Source organism: Hippichthys cyanospilos, chromosome 14 (genome assembly GCF_059441005.1).
Source record: "Hippichthys cyanospilos isolate Australia breed blue-spotted pipefish chromosome 14, RoL_Hcya_1.0, whole genome shotgun sequence".
Lineage (NCBI taxonomy): Eukaryota > Metazoa > Chordata > Actinopteri > Syngnathiformes > Syngnathidae > Hippichthys > Hippichthys cyanospilos.
Genome location: NC_142382.1, coordinates 18,592,802 through 18,617,546, shown reverse-complemented (window position 1 = coordinate 18,617,546; position 24,745 = coordinate 18,592,802). Strand labels below are relative to the sequence as shown.

The following is a 24,745-nucleotide window of genomic DNA, read 5'->3' as shown; positions in this document are numbered from 1 at the left end:
TTAATTGAAAGTGAAAGAAAATATTTACTGGGGGTGCAAATCCATTTTTTGATAGAATTATTTTGGTTAAAAAAAAAGAGCGTTCCTTTGAAACAGATTATTGCTCTTTGCTGGCTGGCACTTTATTGTGTATGTCTATAATTTTGTTGAGACATATGCAGTATCGTTAAGTCCAAGATCTAAGAATCTTACCCATGCGGCTCCAGCGCCGCATTCTCCTCTTGAAATATGTTAAAATGGCTTCACTTATTTGAGTGGAAGGCAAAATTAGATAGATAGAAAACTGGCTGAGCACTATCTAATATGGCTGCCATGTTGTACATCAAGGCAGGTCTTGGATGAGAAATGATGTTGTCCGTCGAGCCGTTTTCGGCTGTGGGTAGCGGAATTCAGTGCCCAATGATTCTCAATACATATGTTTTGCAAAAGATTAGTAGTCATCAAGTGAACACACCCTTGAAGTGTGTAACCTTAGAAACAGTCTTTTTTTTTCCAATGTAAAATCATGAAATTTATTATTACACTAATATCTGAAATGGCATTTACACAATGATAGTTCAGCAAAGACTTTTCCATTCTGTGCAGTGTCATCTTACTTGTTTATTTTCCACAGATGGATGGCTCCAGTCAACAAATAGAGCAAGAATGAGAAGCTTTGACTGCATTGAGTCGTCCATCCACTGTGCTCTGTGCCTGCCTTCATAACACTGGTGGATTAAGACACAACTGTCTCCAAGCACACAGGCTTACAGACAAACAACAACTAAAATCAAAGTAACACTGGAAGAAATGTGGAAAAGGAAGAACTTTTTCTTGAATTATAAATGAGCAAAGAACAGTAACTGTGGAAATACCTCATGGACATGTTTGGTAATTACTTTTATTTTTCATCCGAATTGATTTCTTGATCAAGGACTGACTCAATTTTCGTTCTGACACATGGTTGCAAGTCATGGATGTAAAAGACAAGAAACTCTCATTAGTTATACGATTCTGCATTCAATAGTCGGATGATTCTTCTTTTTTTTTCTGCAACATTTCATTTTAAACACATTTTTAAATGTGTCTGTTTGGCTTGTCTTCTGCTCGCTGTTGTGTATACTGCAGTTTATAATATCAAAATTCTTCAAATTTAGTTCCACAAAAGACTTCACAATTGATGCTTCAAACTTTCCCCGTGTCTCCCATCCACCCTTCCCACCATCTACCTTCCAACAAAACATGGGCAAACCACTTAGTCGCCCAGGCTGTTTCAGGAAGAGCTCATGCTGCCTGGAGAAACACGCAGTAGGGGAAAGAGGAGTGAGAGGTCGCGATGTGATGATCGGCGGGGGATACGGTGACGGCTACGTACCACAACGATCTATCTATGATACCATGTGCATCAATCAACAAATTGACAGTCACCACCACCATCATCACCACCACTCAGGAGCATCCACACGACGGGATGCCGGAGGTGAAGGTAGTTTTAACTACTCTACAAGCGGCTCTCTTCGGGTTTGCAGATCCCCAGCTGAAATGTTTGACTCCCAGCCTTGCTCTCTTACCCCAAATCCCTCATTCGTTCGCCGTCTTGATGAAAGGGCCATCTATGATTCACTGAAACTTGGAGTTCCAGACACTGATGGTGGTGGCTGCTCTCCGCCCGGACATTTCAACCGCTCGGTTTCTCCAGCCGTGTCCTCATTCTCAGCTCCAGGGGTGTCGTCTTCATCCAAGAAGCACCACCATCACTATCACTTTCAGCATGTGGATAGCACAAAGAGTAGAGATGGTCGTCACTCCTGGAAAGTTCTCACACCTCCAAAACACCTGGAATGTTTGGACATTACTACAAATGAGATGATGACCCAGGGAGGCGGGTGTTTGAACCCAGTACATTATTCTCACCCAGGAGGGCCCTCTTCATCTCTTACGTCTCCTCTTATTTCCCCTTTCTCTGGCTCACCTCTCTCATCTGGCTACCATACGCCTGTCTTCTTCTCACCTGCCAAACCTCGCCCAAGTCAATCTCAGAGTTTGCGTTGTTCACCTCCCCATGTGATCCAACCGAGGCATTACTCCCAAAGCCAGAGCCTAAGGATGTCACCGCCCCATGAACTCAGACGTTCCCCCTACCGTGCTCCATTGGTCCAACTGTCTGCTCATGACCTTGAGCAGGACCTGAGGGAGCAAGGTGGATGGGGCTGTGGTGAGCGAGAACGAGAGTGGGAAAGGGAGAGAGAGAGGGAGATGGAGAGAGGGTGGGCACAGAGAGAGTGGGAAAGAGAAAGGGAAAGGGGAAGATTGGAGAGAGAAAGAGCAAGAGAAAGGGAGAGGAAGGAAACAAGTTTTGGTACATTTGGTTATGGTCGACCAGTTCCTCTGCGTTCAGACCGAGATTCTGTCTTTTTAGAACCTGAACAGGTGTTAGACACAGTCCCTCTCTTACTACCCCAGCCTTCGCCTTCACCTTCACCCAGTGCTGCTCCAAGAATGGGAACTGGCGCAGTGGGAAGAAATAGAACTGGTTCAAAAGTAGGCTCAGATACTATTGGTGGGGGTATGGTTTCTAAAACTGACAATGGAAATATGAGCTCAGGGTTCGTTGAAAGCGAAGCTGGATCAAGGTTAGGCAGTGGAAGTGGAAGCATGGGTGACACTGACTTCATGAGTGGGATACGAGGAAAAAATATACTTGGAAGTTGGAGCAAATGTGAAAATGGTGCCAACGCTAGTAATAAAAATGGGTCTGAAAAAAGAATGGGCTCACAGGTGAAAACAAAAGCAGGAGGGAGGGATTTCGAAGGAAAAGTGCAATCTGGAGTACAAGTACAAAATATATCAAAAGTTGTATATAAAGAGGGAGAAAGGGATGCGACAAGAGGTGGAGAAAGATCTGGAAGAGGTGTCACTAAAACCGAACCAATTGTTGAGGCTACACCATCAACTTTGTATAATGTAGACAATCGAGTTGTGCTTAAAGATAAAACTGATTCTGAAACTGTATATGATTTTAGATTGACGGTAGATACAGAATCAAGGCCTGAGATGAAAGCTAGTCCAAGGCTCGTGGAGAATGCAGCAGAAGACATTAACGTTGTGAACATGTTGAACTCTGACCCAGCTGCAGTGCTTGAAACTAAACTTGAAAAAGAGGCAATGAAATTGTCTTTACATGAGCATGAGCCAGATGCACACGATGTTGGACTGGGTAAGGACATAGAAAATAAAAGTGAGACTGAGACCACCAATAAGGGCAACATGGATAAAATCCAAGTAACTGAAGAGCAGATGAAAAAAAAAGAAAATTCCCCTCCAAAACAACCTCAGAAAACACTTGCGAGTACTGAAAAAAAGACATCCATCCATATTGGAAAAGGATCCAAAAGCCAGAAGTCCAAATCCTCAAAGTCCAGTTCCAGGTCTCGACCCGGTACTGCCACAGGGTTGAGACCTGGGGTGCTTAGCCCGCGACTTCAAAAAGGTCTTGCAGATATGGCATCAACAGGCCCCGCTGAGGGTATTGAGTCCACTTGGCCTCGTCGAATCATGGTTCGAAAGAGAACTGTTCGGCAAGGTGGTGCAATCCATAACCTTCCGATTCTTCCACCACTTCCGTCAGTAATCTCCGCTTTAGAGAAGCGTCGCCCACAATCCCATCTCCATTTTCGTCCAGGCCATCACTCAGAGAACCCACTTTCGACAGATCTTACCATTTTTACAGGTCGGTGTTCACTAAAAGAGACATCCCATCAAGAACAAATACAAGGAGCCAACTTAGTAGGCAGAGCATCCCTGAAAGAGCAGAACCTGGAGCACTGGCGTGTCTACAGAGACCAGGAAGAACCCAGAGGATCCAAATCCAAGGAAAAATTAGACGATAAGATTGAGGATATTAATGAGAATATAGGCGGGATTGACAAGAGCTATACTAAAACTCAAGAAAATGTCGTGAAGGCAAAGGCTACAGATGGAAAGGAATTGATGGAAGAAATCAGAGAAGATAAACTCAAACTAAGCTCAGAGGAAAAAGTTCAAGAGATTTGCAACAAAATCAAAGACGTATTAGATGAAAGGCAACCTAAAATATGTGAGGAAATGGAAAAGAGAAATATTGACGATAGAATACAGGAGGAACAGTTGCAAATAGAGATGTTGCCACAAGTAAAAAATGAAGAAGATGTGATAGAAGGAGAGATTGGGGAGGAGCATGTGATGGAGAGTTGGGATTCAGTGCTTGAGATGGTCAACACTATATGGGATGATGGCTGGGAAAAGGGGGCAGAAGCAGTAGGTGATACAGATTCTTTATCCGGGTCTCTTCAACATTGGCCTCTCCTTCGGCCCCCAGTCGGCTTCGGGGGCTCTCATCCCCCCTCCTCTGCCGCCTCAGAGCTCAGCTTGACTGAGCTAGAGAAGAGAGCGAGAGAGCTGGATTCTGATTTGGAGCACCTAGATCTGTCTCAGAACCATGGGGACAGCCAGGATTTATACCCAACACTGCTGGAGTCTCAAAAGGAGCGATCTGATATGTACCAAACACATCCTAGGCCGCAGAGAGAGAAAGGGCCTGTCTTCACAGGTAAGCATTTTTGCTGTCTAATTTTGTATCTTTTTCTATATGCACTATGTCTTTTAGGATAAAAAAAAAATATTAGCATTTTGATGATGTGCAGTGTATTTGCAAATCTGAAGCATATCTTTTAAGATTAGGTTCTTTCAATTTGAAATATCAATACAAACGAATGCAAATTAAGTGATTTAGTGATATCAGTGGTGGTCCGTGACTTTCACAAGTACGCCTTCTGTGATGTCAGACTCTCGAATAAATACCATGCGGACATGTGCGCATTACTGGGCTTTAAAAAAATAAAAAAATAAATATCCATGAAATTTTATGAAGTCCAAATTACAAATCACAGTTTAATATAAGAACACCATTTTATTTCTTTACTATTAATTGAATATGAATGAAATAAAATAACACAAATATTAAAAATGAAACAATAAATAAAGAAAAGGCTTGCACTCACCAAAACAAACGCCAGTCACAATCGATCAGTCTTTTCAATATCTCCCGATTTTTCTTGACCTCGTTATGCTCTCTTTTTCTTGGCACTGAGATGTACAGTGTTTCCACTCAGGTGTTCCCAAACATTTTTTAAAAGCACCGTAGCGCATTGAGGAGCTCTCTTTACCTTCGAACTACGATGTACAATACTGAATATCTACTCGGCTGTCCCCATAAGTTTTTAAAAGCACCGGAGCGCATGTGTTCAGCCGTGTTTTGGTGTCTCGTTGCTGCTTTGGTTAAACAATTGAAGTTTGCAATCCAGGGTAGCTCTGAACACCAAAGTGATTCTTTGCAAACAGAAAGCATTCCCAGCAGAACTATTTGCCAGGGTTATCTCACATTATAGTGAAGCCAGGTTTTGTTAGGCCAGCAGCAGATGACCCACCACTGATTGATATACATTTTAAAGTTATTAGTAGAGCATAGCAAGAATAGGCTTAATTCCTGTCAATCTCTGGCCAATCACATAAATGTTTTTTGTTGCTCACTAAAGCAAAACAAGTCTTTTTTCTTGTCAAATTGATTAGTTCTTTTTTTTTTTGACAGACAAACATCTTTCCCTTCTCTCAAACTCCTTTTTAGCAAAGGTTTATCAGTAAGATTGAGATTTTGTTGTCACTGCAGTATTTCCTATCGCTTTTAATTTCAAATTTGCTAAAACTTGTTCTTCAGATATACATTACACAGTTGCAACAAAATGTGGGGAAAATTGTCGAATCATATGCATCATAATATGTCTTTGACAGCCCTATCAGCCCTCTGAGGGATACTACAATTACAGTATGATGTAGCTTACAATAAATGAGTTTCAGACCCCTGGTCTAATGTGTGGGTCAGGGAGAGACCCAGAAAAGCATAAAAAGCAATATTGAACATGAACAAAGTATGTGTGGGTGTCAAAAAGTGATAGCATATTAGGATTAGGATGTTTTTATGTAAATGCAATTAGGATATATTGTGACTAAAATAAATTCTGAGAGAATCATCTGCATAGACACCATGCAGCATGTTAATCAGGGATCATTAACATGGTGCCCATGAGCACCAGCTAGCCCACACCATATGAGAAGGGAAGGGTATTTTGGGATGTTCATTTACTTTGATTAATTTCTTTTATTTTGCTAAAGCCTCGTAGTAGTTTCTATAAGTCAGATAACAGAGACAAAGGCATTCCTCTTGGGCCTGCCCTTGGGGCTGGGCGTTGGTGGATCCCTGACCATCTGACCTCATCTAACTGTTGAACCAATGACCATTTGCCAAAGTAGACTAAGACATGTAATTTTAGTAGTAAAGGAGGGGATAGAGGGGTTTTAAAGAAAGGACAAAGAGCCATGTGGGCTCTCACCAGCTTGACTCATGAACAAGCCAGGCTAACATCAGCAGTATGAAACTATAGAATAAATCTTTTCCGAACCAAGATGCCTGAGTCACAGTGGTCTTCATCTTCATCACCAACCAGCATTGCCTGGTGGCAGAAGCTGGGCCAGAACCACTACAAGTGTTAAAGAAATTCAACACAGTCGCCCATCGGCTTGTCTGAAACATAGCTGTGATCAATTGAAAATAATAATATTTGGTGATATTAGCAGAACTAAGGTGCTTTGTATTGATATCTATTCGTTTTGTTTTATGTTAAAAGATTGTAATATACAGTAGAGGGTATTAATAGGATCAGTGTATTTACAAAGTTTAGATATCGTTAAGTATGAACATATCATTCAGGGTAGTTTTAAGAAATATATGATTTGAGAAGCTTGTGTCAAAATGGTTGTGCCTCATGTAGTAGTTCAGTCCTCAAGGAATAGAGCTGACTTGATAAAAAAGTTTGGTGCTCACTGGTTTAAATTATGCCATCTGGCATGTTGGAATAATGTTCCAATGGAGTAAAATGTCATTGCAATTTTTAAAGGGAAGTTAGCTAAATATCTATTCATAAATCCATGATTAAGAAAAGTAATTCTTCAATTTGCTCCATTGAGGATGGTAATCAATCCATATCACTTACTTATTGTAGCACTAAGTAACATTCACACAGATTTGTTGGGTAGCGTATTTTTCGGACTATAAGTCGCTCCGGAGTATAAGTTGCACTAGCCAAAAAATGCATAATTAAGATGGGAAAAAATATATAAGTCGCACTGGAGTATAAGTCGCATTTTGGGGGGAAATGTAAATATAATGATAAAATATATGGCGTGTGTAGATGCAGCGGCTGCTCACTCGGCCGCTCCACTAGCTCGGCCGCTCTGCTTGCTCGGCCGGCCGGCTCGGGGCGGGCCAACTCGCTCTTCCGACAACGCGTTGATTTGTTCGTCAAACAAGTGCTTGTCTGAAAGTTTTTCCGGCCAGTTTACGCCATAATACTTGCACAGTTGACGGGTCTCCTTACACATCCTAAGAAGCAAGAATTGCCAAGTTTTAAACACGGAACTGGAGAACTAGCTAAGGGAACTGGGGTTGCTATGCCGGCCTGCAAATTCACCGGACTCACCTGGAGGTAAACGTTTCGCCACTTCCTCTTCGACGTCGTTCATGTCACACTCATCGGTGCCATTTTAGTTCAGCCCTTCTCAGTTGTTTTTATAAATTACCGGCATTGTTGAAATGATTAACACAGGAGGCCCAGAGTGCCCTCTTGCGTTTTAGTGTGAAAATAACATGTGAAATGATGTAATAATGTCTTAATAATTTCACACATAAGTCGCACCAGAGTATAAGACGCACCCCCGGCCACAGTATGAAAAAAAACTGCGACTTATAGTCCGAAAAATACGGTATATGTTTCAGCATTCCATTACTGGTCCAACAATTGCACTTCTAGAATTTGTGTATGGAGTGTCTTAAACATGTACTGTATGTCTATGTTAATGGGCGTAAAGCTGGCCTCTCTTCCACCCCATGCAAAAGTTTGTGGACATTGTCTGTTTGATTTTGGCATAAATGACCATTTCCTCAAAATTTTGTGTTGGGGTGTGAGGGGCCAGGTTCACGCTTATATCCTCACCGGAGAAAATAAGACATTTTTACTAAGGTGTCATTGCTTCCTGTGCAGTTCACTTTTGAGCAGGTTTAATGTGGGTGTTATTTTCATCACTGGTTCGAGACAAGCATTAATAATATTATTCTCTTAAATACCCCCGGTTAACAACGTCCCTCGCTTGCGTTTTTTTCACCAAATGATATCGACCGCGGCACTTTTTTGTCCCCTCTTTACACCATTTTTTTCATGTTATGACAAAAAGACCTCCTCAAACATGGCAGTCAGTGTGCGTGCATGACTCTTTGAGTCGCCCCGCGCTCATACGTCTATACGCGCGTCACCACTTACTTCACTTCAATGCTGGTCTGCTACTATATATGTATAGGAACATCACCCTGACCTTGACAAAGCTTTGGGTGGTGGGGGACAGTGATGGGCAAAGTACACAGATTGTTTACTTGAGTAAAAGTAAAACTTCTCTATGTAAAAAATGATGAGTAAAAGTGCTGAATCAAAAATCTACTCAAGTAAAAGTAAAAGTACAAGCTCTACAATATACCTTAAAGTCAAATAAAAAGTAAAAAGTAGGAGCGGCTTGGTGGAACTGTCTACGGGCAGTAGGTGAAGGACATGCTCCCTCACACATTCCAAAAACATGCATGGAAGATGTATTGGACACTCTAAATGGTTACACACAAAATCAGGGGTGTCAAACTCATTTTAGGTTGCAGGCCGCATATGGGAAAATCTATTAACAAGTGGGCCAGACAAATAAAACCCTAGTAAATATTTATATAAAAGAGCAACTTCTGATTTATTATTCTTTTTTTTAATACTGTCCAAAATAGTAAAAACACAACATCACTAATAATGACAAAAAATAACATTACTATTAATTATAAAACATTTCAAGTTGTTCTTTAAAACAAAAAAAAAATCTCATTTTTATACTTTACAAAATCATCTTCCAGGCCGGATTAAACCTGTTCGGGCCAAAACCAGCCCGCGAGCTGTATGTTTGACATCCCCCGCTCAAAATTGTCCTTAGGTGTAATTGCGTGCAAGAATAGTTGTTCATCGCTGTGTGCCCGACGAGTAACTGGTAACCTATCCAGGGTGTCCCCTGCCTACTGCCTGAAGACTGCTGGGATAGGCAGAAGCAAGCCAGAGACCTCAGTGATGGCAGTTACATGCATAATGCTATAATGCATGGATGGATGCATTACTTGCCGCACTGTACTTCACTATAAAGTTAGCAGCATGAGATGCATTTGTTATTTACACATTACACTTCTGTGTTCTGGATGAGACCAGGATTATTTTAACAATGATGGATATATACTCATAGGCCCATCTTTTAGTCATTTTTTTCAGTCGTACCATTCGTTATTGATGAAATTTTACAGCAGCGCTTTTTATTATTCTCAAAGTGGCGTGAGGATAGGGTGGCACATCCAGACTGTTATCTTAATAATGTGTATTGTCCCATTTAAAGCAAATCAAATTAAATTGTGGACTGTGAAGATCATCCATCCACTCATTATCTGTAACGACTTATCCTCACTAGGGTCGCTAGCTTGCTGGTGCCTATCCCAACTCTCTACGGGCAGTAGGCGGGGGACATGCTGGAGTGGTTGCCAGCCAATCATGGGGTACAATGATGAACAACCATTCATGCACGCAATCACACCTAAGGACAATTTAGAGTGTCCAATACAGCTGCCATGCATGTTTTTGGAATGTGGAAATGTCAGACAGAACCCACACAGGCTCAGGGGAAACAAGCTAAATCCACACAGGTCAGGTCGTGCTGTATTTGAACTCGGGACTCTGAACTATGAGGCAGACGTGCTAACCACTCTTACTCCCAGCTGCGCTGTGCAGATGAAATAACCAAATAAAAACACATTCGTATGCCAAGAACGTCAAAAAACTGTAAAACTGCAAATTAATCAAGTTAAAGTACTCAATTCCTTTCAAAATCCACTCTCATTTGCACAACAGTGTAATAAACTGATAAATAAAATGATAATAATAATAGAATTAAATATGATCAAAATTACTTTTGATTTTCATATTTCTGCCTTTGGGATGTGTGGAAGTTGTCTGCAGCCAACTTCAATAATGCCTAATATGCATATCATATCATATAATCTTAAATGAAGGGAAATTACATTTCTGTTTGGTTTAACCTGAGTGATCAACTCAGTGATTTCTATGGTTCTATCTGCAAGTTAAAGGCACCCAGGCACAAATAAATTAAGTCAATCAAATTATGCTGGAAAAATCCCCACAATTTTGCTTGGTATAGGCTACCCCTGCTAAATGAGGTTTCTTACCCTAGTAGAAGATAAGACATTTACATATGTAACAGCGGTTGATGAGCCTCGGATGACCGCGAGAGGCGGTGCTAAAAGCACAGAATAGGTCTTTGCGTAAGCGCAAGATGAGAATGCATACCATCAAAAATGTCATGTATATGACACCGGGGACATATATAAGGCAGCGTCATCTAGTAGTCTGTCACTCAGAACCTGCTCACGCGAACAAAACAGAGACAAGCAATCCAAGTGACAAGTAACTCTGGCGGTCATCCGGGGCTCGTAGAACCGCTGTTACATACATAATTGTTGTTCTATTTCACCCCTCCAGACCGCCAGAGGCGGTGCTAAAAGCACGGAATGACTAATAACAGCGAAGTCACAAGGAGACCACGGTACTCACCTCAATATCACATAGACGCCCCCGAAGAGCCCAGGACAACAGACAGAGAATGGGGGCTGCAACATCCATACAGTAGAACCTGGCAAAGGTGCCAGGCTACGACCAGGAAGCAGCAGCACAAACATTCTCCAAGGGAACCCCTTTCAGCACAGTCCAAGATGTTGCAACAGACAGAATGGGCACAGACTCCCAAAGGCAAGGGGTGTTCCAAATCCCCGCAAGCATGCGCGATGACATTAACGATCCAGTGAGACAAACGTTGTTTGGAAAGCTGGGAGCCCTTGGAAGGACCCCCGTATGAAACGAAAAGCTGAGACGACTTACGAAACGATGCCGTAGCATCCACATAAAAACGCGGTGCTCGAACAGGGCACAAGAGGTCGGCAGAGTTCCCATCATCCCCAGGTGGGGGCACAAAACGATGGATGCGCAAAGGTTTGTTGATATAGAAAGAGGATCGCACCTTTGGAACGAAAGCCACAGAGTGACCGCGCCTCCATCAGGGTGCCACTTGATGCAGGAAGGGCTGACAGACAGGGCATGCAATTCCCCAACTCGTTTGACTGAGACAACGGCGAGCAAAAACACAGTCTTCAGAGAAACCCACTTAAGAGGCACCTGACAGAGGGTTTAAAAGGAGGCAGGCACAAGGAGTCAAGCACCACGTGCAGGTCCCAGGCAGGGGTGCGTGGCGTACTGTAGGGTTGGAGACGCTGGGCCACTTTCATGAATGAAGAAACAAGTGGGTTCTGCCAACGAGTCGCCATCAAATCCGGAGCAGATAGCATACCACCCAGATAAGCTGAAGGGGAGGGAAGGCGTATAGGAGACAAAACGGCCAAGGACGCATCAGGGCATACTGGCCCAGTGGACTTTGACCTCCATCAGGGAGAACCAAAGGCGACAGTGAGTCGAATCTTGCGTGGCATTCCGCTTGAACGAAACAAGCCTATATAGCGAGCACTAGCAACCTCCGGATGCAGACGCCACTCCCCTGAATGTCTTCTACTCGCTGAAATGAAGGGCGGGCCAGCATGGCCACGGGAGTCCAGCGACACCCCAACAAAGGTGGTCTGTTGTGACGGAACCAGAGCCAACTTTGCCAAGTTCACCCAGATCCCCAACCGAGACACATGACGAAGCAGCACGGTAGTATCTCTGACCAGAAGACTGCGCCCAGATCAGCCAGCCGTCCAGGTACAGAAGAACTCGGAAGAAATCGGACAAAAACCACCTATCTTCTTTGGGACAAGGAAGCAAGGGGAATAAAGCCCCTGATGAGGCTGGGAAGGAAAACTGGCTCGATGGCCCCTTTGGCCAGGAGAGTAGTAAGATCCTGATTGAGGGCCAAGGTCAGCGATAAAGGACTCCCGGACCCGACTTTGTATGGGGGGCTGGCGCCGGAACTGCAACCTGTACCCCAGTGACAGGATGGAAAGCACCCAGGGGTCTGACCCCAAAGCAGCCCACAGCTTGAGCTGCTGAGGGGATAAACACCTGATGGCCGGTCCCATGACCCACGGGGTCGCGGGGCCTTGGGGGGGCGAGGCGGAGTGGCAACTGCCCAAGGTCTACCGTCAGGCACCCGAAGACCAGAGTCCACAGCAGCATACCGTCTGGGGAGACATAGGGAACTGGCCCTCCCATACATTTGGCTACGCACGTTAACGAGGCACAGAGGTGGGAAAACGGGAGGACCAGAAATGACCGAAGCTCTGTCACGGTTCAAGAGCTGCACACGGGCCTCATGAACCTTGAGCAACCGTTCCAGTGTCTCCACTGCACCAGAAATGAAGAACGTCCCAGGGACGACAGGAAAGTCCAGCAGAGTATCCTTGGAGGACTGAGACAACCACAAAAGATAGCGCGAATGCACCAAGTAGGACATTGCCTGCTCATGGTCCCTTGTCATAAGGGCAAAAGCATGTAGACCCGCTTCGCCCAACGACAAAACCGACTCTCCTTTTCGTGCCACAGCCATGGCAGTGTACAACAGGTGCGAGACAGAGTTGCCAATGCAAGCTGAGCTTGCGCAAGCATTATAGGCCCTTGTAACCTGGGCATCTGCCATGCGACATTGTACGTTAGGACAACGCCACATTCTCCGAGTGAGCTCGTATGGAGACAAGAGCAAGGAAGCGACATCCTCCTCCACAACAGCTATGCGGTCTAACCCATTGTTAGCAGCGTCCTGTCATGCCGCCAACGTACGCCCCTCAGAGGTAAGGCCGGAAAAAGCACTCGTATCGGCCCAACAGGACTGCAAGAGATCTAAATAATGTGGAACAATGAAGGCAGATGGGCGGCCAGGCCGGAAAAAGGGATTTCTCCGTGGAGACTGGGGACAAGGAACGTTCATCTGAAACTCACACAAAGCAGCACGCAAAAGGGACATAAGTGAATCCGCATCACCCAATACGGTGAGGGACGAGCCCCTTTCAGAAGGAGGGGAACAAACAGTGGAGTCCCCAGTATCAAGCTCAGACCCACGGAAGCATGACTCTGAAGCAGAAAGAGAAATGGCATCAACATCTGTTGCAACAGCGCCTTGAAAAGAGGACGAAAAAACACTGAAAGCACATAAAACAACGCAACTCACCCTTGTGAAGCAAAGCCACAGCAAATGTTGAGCAAACCAAACGAAGATAAACAAACACAAGCGTCACAGCTACAGGTGGGTGGAGAGTAAACCGCAACCCCGACTGACAGTCAATGGGCTACAAGCAATGAAAGGAAATAAATAAACCACAAAAAGCGCAATACTCGCGAGGAGGTTCTGAGAGACAGACTAAAAATTCAGACTAAAAACACATTTATACTCAAAAGCATTTAGTTAATGGGCCTGTCTGCAGCTTTCTTGTTTTTTATTTTTTATTTCCTGCTACCTTCTCCCGGCTCGGAGTGGGGGCTAGCTAGATGGTGAAGGTTGACTTAACCGCCCCCATTTGGCCCAGCGCTGATCGACCATCGCGGGTTAAGAGATTGACCGTCTGGGGTCCACTTGGTTGGACTGTGGGAAGGTTCCTGCGCAATGGCTTTGCCTGCTGTCTGGCTGCTCAAAAAACCACATCATCCTTCTCACTACGCCTCAGATTTATATTGATTTATATTGTGGATCGGTGGGGAGGGGTGGTGGTGGGGGGCCTGGCTGCTCTAACAAACCACATCACAAACGTATGAACTGTCTATGTGCACAATAAACGCCAAATCTTTCGCTGTATCGCTACGCTCATTAGCGGGGCTTTCTGACGCTGTTGTACTTTTTGTCCACTTTTTTGTCTCGCGAGGGGAGGGGAGGGGAGTGGAGGGAGCCTGCTGTGCAGTTTACTGTAGATCCGGAAAGAAGAGCATTGCTGAGAACTTTCACTTTTCTGGGATGTGACAGAGGCAATATTTTCGCCGACAGCAACTTTATTCTTTGCGGCAATACTCGCCTGCCAAAAAATAAAAGTTTCAATGTCGCAATCAAGTGTCCGAGACCATGCTAAATATTGTGCTGACAATGCTGCGCTATTGTTGGCTTATCACAGTAACTACGGTTCAACAGCTGTTAAGTGAAGTAAACGCTGCACATACCAGTTGTACCAAGTTCTTGCTTCCGCCTTTCTACAAGCCAGGTGCGTGCTCTTGCTTGGCTCTGTTTTGTATTGAAAGCTCAGCTGGCCGTGTTGGATCGCTCCCGGTGACTGCAAAGCGGCCACCATGATTCATTCCTGCCCCCTGTGTAAGCCGTTGAATGTTCCCGACGTTGATTGGCTGTGGCGACGCGAAACGCGGAAAAAGTAAAAAAAAAAATAACTTCACGCGATAGGCAAAATTTCGCTTCTCGTGACCGTGCACGAGTCGCTCCATTTGTGTTCATCGCGTTGCTCGACGTGCATTCGCGCCCAGTCACGTGAACTCCATTGACTACAATACAAAACGCTCCACTTTTTCGCCTCGTTCGCGTTCGGTGTGTGCGTACCATTAAACAAAATCATCTCCAAAACATTATTTCGGGTGCAGCCCACGCGGCCCGGTACCAGTTGATCCACGGACCAGTACCGGTCAGCGGACTGGGGGTTGGGGACCACTGATATAAATGACGTTTTTGATGGTATGCATTCTCGTCTTGCGCTTGCGCAAAGGCTTATTGCGTGGTTTTAGCACCGCCTCTGGCGGTCTGGTGGGACGAAATAGAACCAAGGAAAACATAGACCTAGACCTTTGTCAGAAAAAAAAAAAAAATAGCTAATGACATTATCATTATCTTTATTAGCATAGCTAGCTAACGTAAGCCACGTTGCGAACATATCCAAGCTAGCGAATAACCAAAGTTATAACAGCGGCGGCTAACTTACCTTAGTTAACTTACTTATCGTGCTATCTGAGATTCGACCGAGTTCTTAAAGGGAACCAGCCCATGATGTTTTGGCTTACCCAATGAACGTGAAGAAATCCTTCAAGTAAGACCATGGATGAAAGTGAATGGCTGCAGGCTTTAGCTTCTTGAGCCTGTGCTTATTTGTCCGTGTCATATTTAACACTAGCTTCAAGCAAAGGCTACCCACTGCTATTTTCTCTGCTCTCCAGGTTATGTGGTGCTGACAGTTGTGGGACGTCAATGTGTTTTTTTTTTAATTTAGCGGCAGTCAGGCTGATTGGTCACGGTTTACATAGTTTGCGCAAACATACTGAAAGAAAAGTAACATGTCCTTTTATTGTGAATTGTTAAAAACAAAACAAAGGAATGAGGCATTTTTTTTAAATGCAGCAAGTAAAAAGTACGATACTTGTGTTTTAAATGTAGGGATTAAAAGTAAAAAGTTGTCAGAAAAAAAATACTTACAAAGTACAAAGTACAGGCACAATTTACAAGTACAGTAAAGAAGTATTTGTACTTTGTTACTTCCCATCACTGGTGGGGTGTAGAGGTGTTGTCACACACAGGCACATAATTGTGGGTGTAAGGCAGTCTTCAAATGCCCACTTCACACCAGCGTATTTAACATCATCCACTGGTGGACGTCTGCTTGCAGTTCCATGCAAACATTCATTGCGTGCTGGGTTGATTGGAAGCAGACTCAAGCAGGGTAGCAATTTAACATAAATTGTATCATATACACTGTGTACTGTTTGTAAAATTTACATGTCACAAATTTACCAAAATTGTATACATTTTATTATTCAATTTAGACATATGTATATTTTTAATAATGTATTTTTAAAACTCTTTTAGTACAGCCAACATCTTTTCAGTTCTATTTCATAGTTGTTCCATAAATTGAAACCTCGAACAGATACACACATTTGCTTGCTGGTGGCTAGCAAAAAAAATCAATAAAAAACTATAAGCCGCAGGGCTCAAATCATGAGGAAAAAGTCGAGCCTTATAGTCCAAAAATACAATGAATAAATAAATAAAACTTTCAGAAAATAATGTAAACCGATTTTTGGGGCCTCAATCCAGATCAGGTGAAAACCAGAGGATTGACTCTGATTTCTGATCAGTGATCAGGACGTCCCAAATTAGTATTATTAATACTTTATTAATATTGTATTATTGTTATAATTCTTCTTATTATTATTAGTCGTAGTAGTAGCAGCAGCAGCAGCAGTAGTAGTTTTTCATTAATTATTTTAAAATTCAATAGAACTGTCTGACATGCAGCTATTGGTCAGGGATAATGGTCAATCTCTGCCCCCCCACCCCCCGGGTTGAAAAAAATTGTGGCCTATGTGTTTGGAGGGGTGTATGAATGATTGTTGGTGGAGTACATAAGGTCACTGTTTCCTTTTATATGCAGAGGGAGAGAGAGAGGGAAAGAAAGAGAGAGAGAGTGACAGAGAGACAGAGGAGATGGACAGAAAGAGCACCAGACTTTTAGGCATGGGAGTTATTTATATCATAGGCCACTTTGTAGTTATAGTTTCTGTTGGAGGGCCATTGTGACTGTGAAGTCAAATAAATGTTACACATTTTTAAATCAGAGGCTGGAAATTGTTCAAAAAGGGTATTGGTAAAAGGGTATTGGTAAAGAAAATGTGTAAAAGTTGAAGAAAACATACAAATTTGGTATTTTAGCCAAAAATTTGATGTGATAATTAACATTTGGTGAGCAATTCTGATGAATTAATTAAATTTGACTACACCAGATTAAATTACATACATTAGTTTTCAAAGTGGGGTTTGTGGCATGTAATTTTAAAGTCTGCAAAATAATATGCATTAAAATATGTTGTATCTTTAGAAAAAAAAACAAAACAATAACTTACAAATAGGGACCCCAATAAAACATATACTAATCCAATTATTTCTACTTTCTTTAGGTTTGGGCTAATTTAAGAGCTAATCTGATTCATATGTATCACATAAATGTGACATCAATGCATGTATGCAGCAATTCTACTTGCTCTTGTGCTTCTTTCTTATGTAGAGTTGTACACACATGGCAAAGCAACCTGGCAAAATATTTTCAAGTTTCATTTGAGCGGGACCAAAAAACAGACGTGCTATTACTTCTGCTGTTATTGTTTAATTGAATAAAATGTGTGTTGTTTCCTAGGAGTGGGGAGCCGGCCCCACATCAGTCTTGAGTTCAGCTCCATGGTATTACCAGTTACTGACACAGACAAAGACTCTGTCGAGTGGTCATTTAAATCCCCAGCAGGGACCTCCACTGTGGGCACAAGGTTAGTGTCAATGTAGCACTTAAATGGGAGGTCAATCCATAATATACATTTTATACGTCTCCAGCGTTCTTAACATGGCATTCTGATCAATAATGCGCTTGGGGAATATGAATGAAGAAGCAAAATCCACTCGTTTTTATCCATGTCAGGGAGCAGCCATTTTACCACTTGTTGTCGACTGAAAATGACATCACGGTTGCTCGGGTAACGCCCAATCACAGCTTACATGTTTTTGGCATTTAGTCATGTGACATCGCAAGCTGAGCTGCCATTGGTCTTTAGCTGGGCTTAATGTGTTACATTTGGTAACACGGAGAATAACAGTTATTGGGACCCCAGATAGGACACCGGTATGTGAACAGAAGTGGGATAATTTATTAACAAAAAGTGCACGTAACACGTGAGGTCAAATAAAATCACTAAACTATCAAGGAAAAACATGACAGGTATCTCGACATCAAAGTACAGTGGTACCTTGGGATGCCAAACTCCCAGGTGACTAAAAACTCAACATATGTAATGACATCTGAAGAACTTTTTGACGCATAATAGGAAAAAAACTATTGAAATACAAAAATCAGTCACAGAATAACATAGTAAAATAAAAAAATCAGTCAAACTAGTAACACAAAAACATACATACCAAACCGGATAACAATGCGAAGAAGCAACACGAAGTACGAACAGAAAATAGCAGAGAAAAATCCAGCGCCGGAATCCAACTTGGATAACAATGCAAAGAAGCAACACGAAGTACAAACAGCAGATAACAGAGAATAATCCAGCACCGTCATCCTCTTGTTGCGGCTCTTAAAAAGCTTGCTATGACAGATGGAAAGCAGGTGCGCAGCCGGTGATTTAAAAAAAAAAGAAAAACAAATATATATATATATATATATATATATATATATATATATATATATATATTAGAATTGCATGCCACACTAATGGGAACACCATTAAATTTAATAATTACCATTTAGCCAGGATGTCCCAGCAATACTTGGATTTATACTGAGTTAAATTCAAATGATATCTCTGTCAAGCTTTGGATGTACATCAATACACAGATTGTGTCTGTCATAAAGGCATTAATGTTATTAAAAATAGAATAAAGAAGAGCACACATTGAATAACATGGTGGTAGTAATCAATTGTGCAATCTTTCTTCCAGCTCCAGTAAGGAGGACAGCTCTCCAGACTCCAATCTAACGCTGGAATCTGACTCCAGTGGTGTATTTCTGTCATTATCCAATCAGAGCCAGGAGGGTGCTGGCTCTGACAGCGACCAACCAATCAGTGGCTCTGACCTAGGCAGCAGTAACACATCATTGGAGAAGGATGATGGAGGTTTAAAGGAATGGGGCAGGGAGGAAAGTGCTGAACTGCAGTGGTGCTACCCCACACTGCTTGGCACCACCACTCATGAAGACACTGAAGGAAACACGGAAAAGGCAGAGGATATTTGTGACTTGGGAGGGGCAGATGAAGTGAGAGGGAACGATGGGGATGGCTGGAAGGATGACAAGGGAATGCTATTTTCTACTGATAAGTCAACGGCAAACCAGTCAGACATAAGTAAGTGTGAACCCATCCGGCCGAGAAGAAACATTACCATCGTGGCAAATGACCCTCTTCTTCCACTATCTCCCTTGAAGCAATCAATCAAGCGTTATCATAAGCCAATTAGAAGCTCGGGACTGGACAGTGGTGACATTGATCCTTTTGTTCAACCAGATAGCTTTGTTTATCTTGCTGTGTCAGCAAGACCCGGCCCCCTTGGAGATATCTCCACAGTTAAGGATTACTCTGCTAAACACATACAGCAAGAGAGCGGGCTCCAACAATTTGACCACAGAAAAGCACATTTGGAGCCGGCCAACTTGGAACCCGAGGCTAGGCTGTCTCAACTTGCCCCTCGTAAACCAGAAGAAGGAGATTTTTTATGTACGGACAGCTTTGTATACCTAGCTGCTCCAGCTTGCTTACTCTTAGGCCCTGAAGGATCAACATCATACAGTGGCAGGTGTGTTTATGTTTTCTTAAAGGCCTCATACTACACTTTTTTCAAAAGTAATTTTTTATTTCCTTTTCTTATTTTTGGTCACTTTCCTCTGGTATTTGCTAATATCGCAGTACTATCATTGTAATGCATTAATTCATCAAGTGTTGGCGGCTCAAAGCTTCACAATGAGAAATTTGACATAGATGCCCTCAATGGCCTTCATACGCATTTTACTTTTCACAATTACTATACATAAAAAGATGACAAACAATCAAGGAAGAATTGGGTTGATGGAGAAAAATGACATGTGTGAAAATAAGAACTAAACCAATACTAAAGTGATTCAAGTTCCTTGGTTAAAAAAAAATCCTTAACGCGCCGGATACCCACTTATGTAAAGCCAATCACAGCAACAAGTTAATGCTCTGCATGACAGTAGAACATGCCGGAAACATGGTGATATGGCCAACTTCAAAATAAAGCTCAGGCTCGTTTCACACTGCAACCCAAAGTGACCCGATTTTGATTTTTTTGCCCCTATCCAACTTGTATCTGATCTTTTGATGGCAGTGTGAACGATACAGGTCCGATTTCTTCAAATGCGACGCAGGCCACATGTGCTGAATGATGCCAAGCTGTGAAGAAAAAAAGTACACGGACCGAGCAGTGACTTAACGTTTATCTATTGGGATCAGTATGGATGGCCCAACTTTTTTACAAGGCAAGACGGGTGTTCCGTCAGCGACTTGTTGCTTTGTCAATGGGCTATCTACTTTGAATGAAATATATCAATTTATTAACAGGAAGCTAGCCAAGCTGAATAAAAATCAGGACTATCCTGTTTGAATGAGGTGTATCACCTTATAAGCAGGAAGCTAAGCTGGATAAAAGTCAAAAGAAAAGCTGAAAAGGCTCCATTCTTGATTTGTTTGTCATCTGCTTGTTTGTCATTCAGCTTTTTAGTTCACTCCACTTGCTGGAAAGGAGGGGTAGTGCAGTTTTCTTTTGCCTCCACCAATATAGCATGTGTCATTAGTCTGATTTGAATGACCTTTGCCCACTGTCACTGAGTGTGAACACACACAAGCACTTAGTACCAGGAACACCCGGTACCAGGAATTTTGAAATTTTGGCCCAATCAGTCTGAAAGCCACTAATGTGCACAAGCAGCAAAAATGAGTCCCAATACACAAGTTTTTGAGTAGAATAGAAAACCTTTATTGTCACTATACACATGTATACAATGGAATTGAGAGCGCTGCTTTTATTGTTGCATACTAATAATATGAGCAATACAGAGAAAAAAAAATATATAATTGAAGAATGACTAGACTGGAAATCATAGTACGTCATAGGAATACAAATGTCTGTTTCTGTCTTTTTTACAGGGAGTCAGACTCCGAAAGTTCTGGCTCTGAGCCAGTTGATGAGTCTGTATTGGGTTGCGGCTCAGTGGCTGGTGACAGTGACTGGGACTCAGACCTGTCTGACTCGGGTCCCAGTCGTTCTTCCAGAGTTGCTTTCACAGGGGCAAAATCTGCTGGTTTAGCACAACCCAAAAGACTGTTGGCAGAACCTCGTTGGGACTCATTTGGAGAAACAACAGAATCCGAGGTAGCGGAGGAGCCGTTCGTTGAACATGACCAAGACAGCAAAGCAAGAAAGGTTTCTGTAGGATCTGCAAACTTGGACAATCAAGCTGCTGTGGCACCGACCACAGCTGAGCAGTCATCAACCAAGAAGGTTACCTGGCAATTCAAACCAGCCCAGAGGTCAGTCTGTACGGGAAGTAGGAAAGAGAAGGGAAAGGAAATGACATCATTGTCATCATCATCATCATCATTAGAGGCCAGGATAACTGATCTTGGTGGACGTGAGGAGCATCAGGCTCCTCCTTCATCTTCCTCGTCCTTAACATCATCCCCATCATCTTCCTCCTCTGGCTGAAACAAATGGTTGCCTATTCCTCTGAGAGGACCTTACAGTTCAACACCTAAGATGGGTTGCCTCGAAGAAGGTAGAAGTTCTTCAACTTTCTATATAGAAACCTGATGGCTTGACAAACCACAACCCATTAGTCTCTTATCTTTTCATCTAGCAGTGAGCTTTTGCCATTGCTTTCGTGTGACCTTTCAACATTAAGCTGCAAAGTAGTAAACCAAATGATATCCCCATACCGTATGTAAAGAATTTTAATCAAAAGACTTTGAGAGATTGTGAGGAAATAAAGCCACTGAAGGTTTTTATTATAAGAAGGGCACAATAAAATGAATGATATCTGGATCATTTACAGAGTACAGGGTTGGTGTATTGCACAGATTTTCACAATATTAACAGTTTATCATGTTGAATGTTCTGTACATAAACAAGAACAATCCACTTCAAAATGTGTTCATAACAATTTGTTATACAGTATACAACGTAATAATTTTGCATGATCTTTCACCATTAAATGGTACATGGGATTTGAGACAGCGATTAGATCTGACTATGTAACATGATTCTAGCCTTTTTATTTTGTTCATTTTTCTTCCAAAACGCATAATTATATGGATGCCTTTAACAGAATACAAATCAAACATAACACAAGATTTGACTGAGGTCAAGCTACAGTGTATTTTATAACACAATTAACATTAAAGTGTATTAAACAGTGTGGGGCCAATATATTTTGAAAATTGAGCTAAGAACATTGTATTCTGTATACAATTAATGTGGTAAATATTCAGACTTGGAAACTATTCAAAGGATTTATCAACATTTCTTTTAAATGTTTTCATTAGACTTGAAAATGTGAATGTATTAATAATTGAGCAATATGCTCACAGATCCATGATATATTCTGCATAAAAAGTGTTTTTTCCTCTGTGATTTGTGTATTATACTGTAGTTTACGATAAGTTTCATTTTCTTTCTAGAATGCAAGATGCTATTTTAAGAATGCGGGCTAACTCTATAGTACAGGTGTTGCAATCACTACCAGAGGTAATCTCCTAGATCAGGGGTGTCAATCTTATTTTAGTTAGGGGCCACATTCACACAATTTGAAAAGTATTTTAGAATAATACAGGAAATATATTTGATTCGTTGAACTGTTCTGAGCTGCGCTGTAGTGTGTAAGAGGCTTAATGTAAAGGTCGGACAGCATCTGAGATCAGCGCTAAGGCCCTTCATTTTTACATCAGTAATACATAAGATGATATATGACGTATCATCTTGATGTAGGATGCTTGCAGATGACATTTTGATGTGAAATGAAAGCATGATCCGGTGGAGGAGCATCTTGAAAGGTGGAGACATGTGCAAGCAAGTAGAAATGAAGACTGACAATGTAAAACAGAATATATGTGTATGAACGAGAGGAGTGGAAGTGTGAGGCTATGGAAAGAAGATGGTGGCTAACATTAAACACAAGGGCTCATTATTCATAAGCAGGGCTTGTGTGCTTGGGACGGTCCATTTTGATTTTCATGCCGTTGCTAGCCTTGTTTAGTGTTTGGATATTCGGCAGACTGTGCATCACCGTATTGTATGAGGTCATTTTCTTTGACATGCCCTTGGCCCACCTGACAATCTAGACGCTGAAAGCTGAAAAAAGATCCCACCTGGTGGAACCACGTTTTAAGTTATGGTGCAGGTCGTGTAACAGGATTTTTGTGAATTTAATCAAGATGCAGGCAGAATAATTGTGAGCACTGCGGATATTTGTCGTGGGTACCATCATATTTCATTCATAAATATGACAAGAGAGTGCATGGGGACACTTTAAAGAGACAATGTTCATTATTTGAACACCTCCTATGCAGCACCTCCTTGCACCTCCGGTACAGCAGGAGGTGCTGCGTGTACTGTTGTCCTTAGCTATAACAGACATGGCAGCCTCCGGAGGAGGGCCACCCCCCATGCAATATAATTTAAGGATAACTAGACCTACAATTATATTTAAAACATACTGTTGGTCGTTGAGAACACATTTATTTGCAAGTTTTTTTCATTTATAAGAATCTATTCCTTTTTAATGAAAAACAATCTAAATCTTAGTCATTGTCCCTTTAAATCATTGTACAGTAGAATCCCATTTGTCAAGCACACTGTTGATGTTATCTAATAATAGTTTTAAATTAGGTACAGTGAGTAAAGAGAACAGAGATCTGGTGGTGGTGGAAATGTAATATATTGAGATTTTCTTTAGGAATGACCTGGTCTGATGGGATTCGTAATGAATTCGTCAGAAGGATATATTCTGCATAGGTGGCACAGTCTTTTTCCTGAAATAGGTTTGTTTAGACGCTGAACCCTGGCGTTGTAAATCCTGCTCAAATCTGAGTAACAGCCAATTTTAGAACGTCATCAAAGTCATCTAAGTCATTGCCATGCAAAATTGACAACAACACTTCATTTTATTGGAAAAAAAAAATCAGTTTTTCTCCTATCCCCACTGCACTGTTGACATCAATGTTCTGGTCCAATGACCATAAATTTGACACCCCTGTGCTAGATGATGCCTGAAATGTTGCAGAGTTTTTGTGTTAAAATGATGGTATTATATACCAGGGACTGTCAATTCTTATCATTTTTAGTTTTACAAATGTTATCACCCATCGCTTTTGTAATACTGAATGTATTTATTGAAAAGTTTGCCTTCCTCTTCAGTATGATAACATTAACGACATAGGATTACTCTAAAAAACATAATATTATAAAATAAATGAAATAAAATGTTTTTTTCCTCTCCATTGAGATTATTGTCATATATTTAAGTCCTGATTAATTCGTTTTTGAAGTCAGGATGCAAACAAGCTTCATATGGCTTTCAAGTCAATTTTTTCACCCAACAACATGCCAATATTGTTCTCATTCAATATAGTGAGATTCTGTATTTGTTCAAAAAAAGACAAAAAAAAGAGGCAAATGGACTTCCCAACATGAAATGGTTTGTCTCATAAAATGTTTAAACACTGTACTGCCTTTGAAAAGCATTTCTAATGATTAACTGCAAGATATGTTTTGTTGCTCTCTAATGCTAGCAACTCACATCCTGTAGAGATTTGAAAATGAAGAGATCTTTTTGAAAAGCATTCAATTTGGTTGATTCAGTTAGAAATTAAATTTACATGAACTTGTAAAATATTATTTGTATGATAGAGCATATAATTGTTAACATATAATTGTACACAATGAGATTGTGAGATTGACTTTTTTAAAAATATTGCTTCTCGTTTTGTAAAAGCTAGTTGAATGCTTATCTGATCTGATCCCAGTTCAGCCTGCTGTTACGCTTGATGTATTTAGTAATGTAATATTT

General features: G+C 41.8%; 1 protein-coding gene across 1 annotated transcript; it reads left to right on the top strand.

Moving 5' to 3' along the window:
• The first annotated feature begins 899 nt into the window (after nucleotides 1-899).
• LOC148413227 (uncharacterized) lies at nucleotides 900-24,176 on the top strand. The gene is made up of 4 exons (XM_088433410.1): nucleotides 900-4,567; nucleotides 17,309-17,435; nucleotides 18,610-19,461; nucleotides 20,829-24,176. Exons 1-4 carry the CDS (start codon nucleotides 1,222-1,224, stop codon nucleotides 21,385-21,387), a joined length of 4,884 nt encoding a protein of 1,627 aa, XP_088289536.1. The 5' UTR covers nucleotides 900-1,221; the 3' UTR covers nucleotides 21,388-24,176.
• The last annotated feature ends 569 nt before the right edge of the window (nucleotides 24,177-24,745 follow it).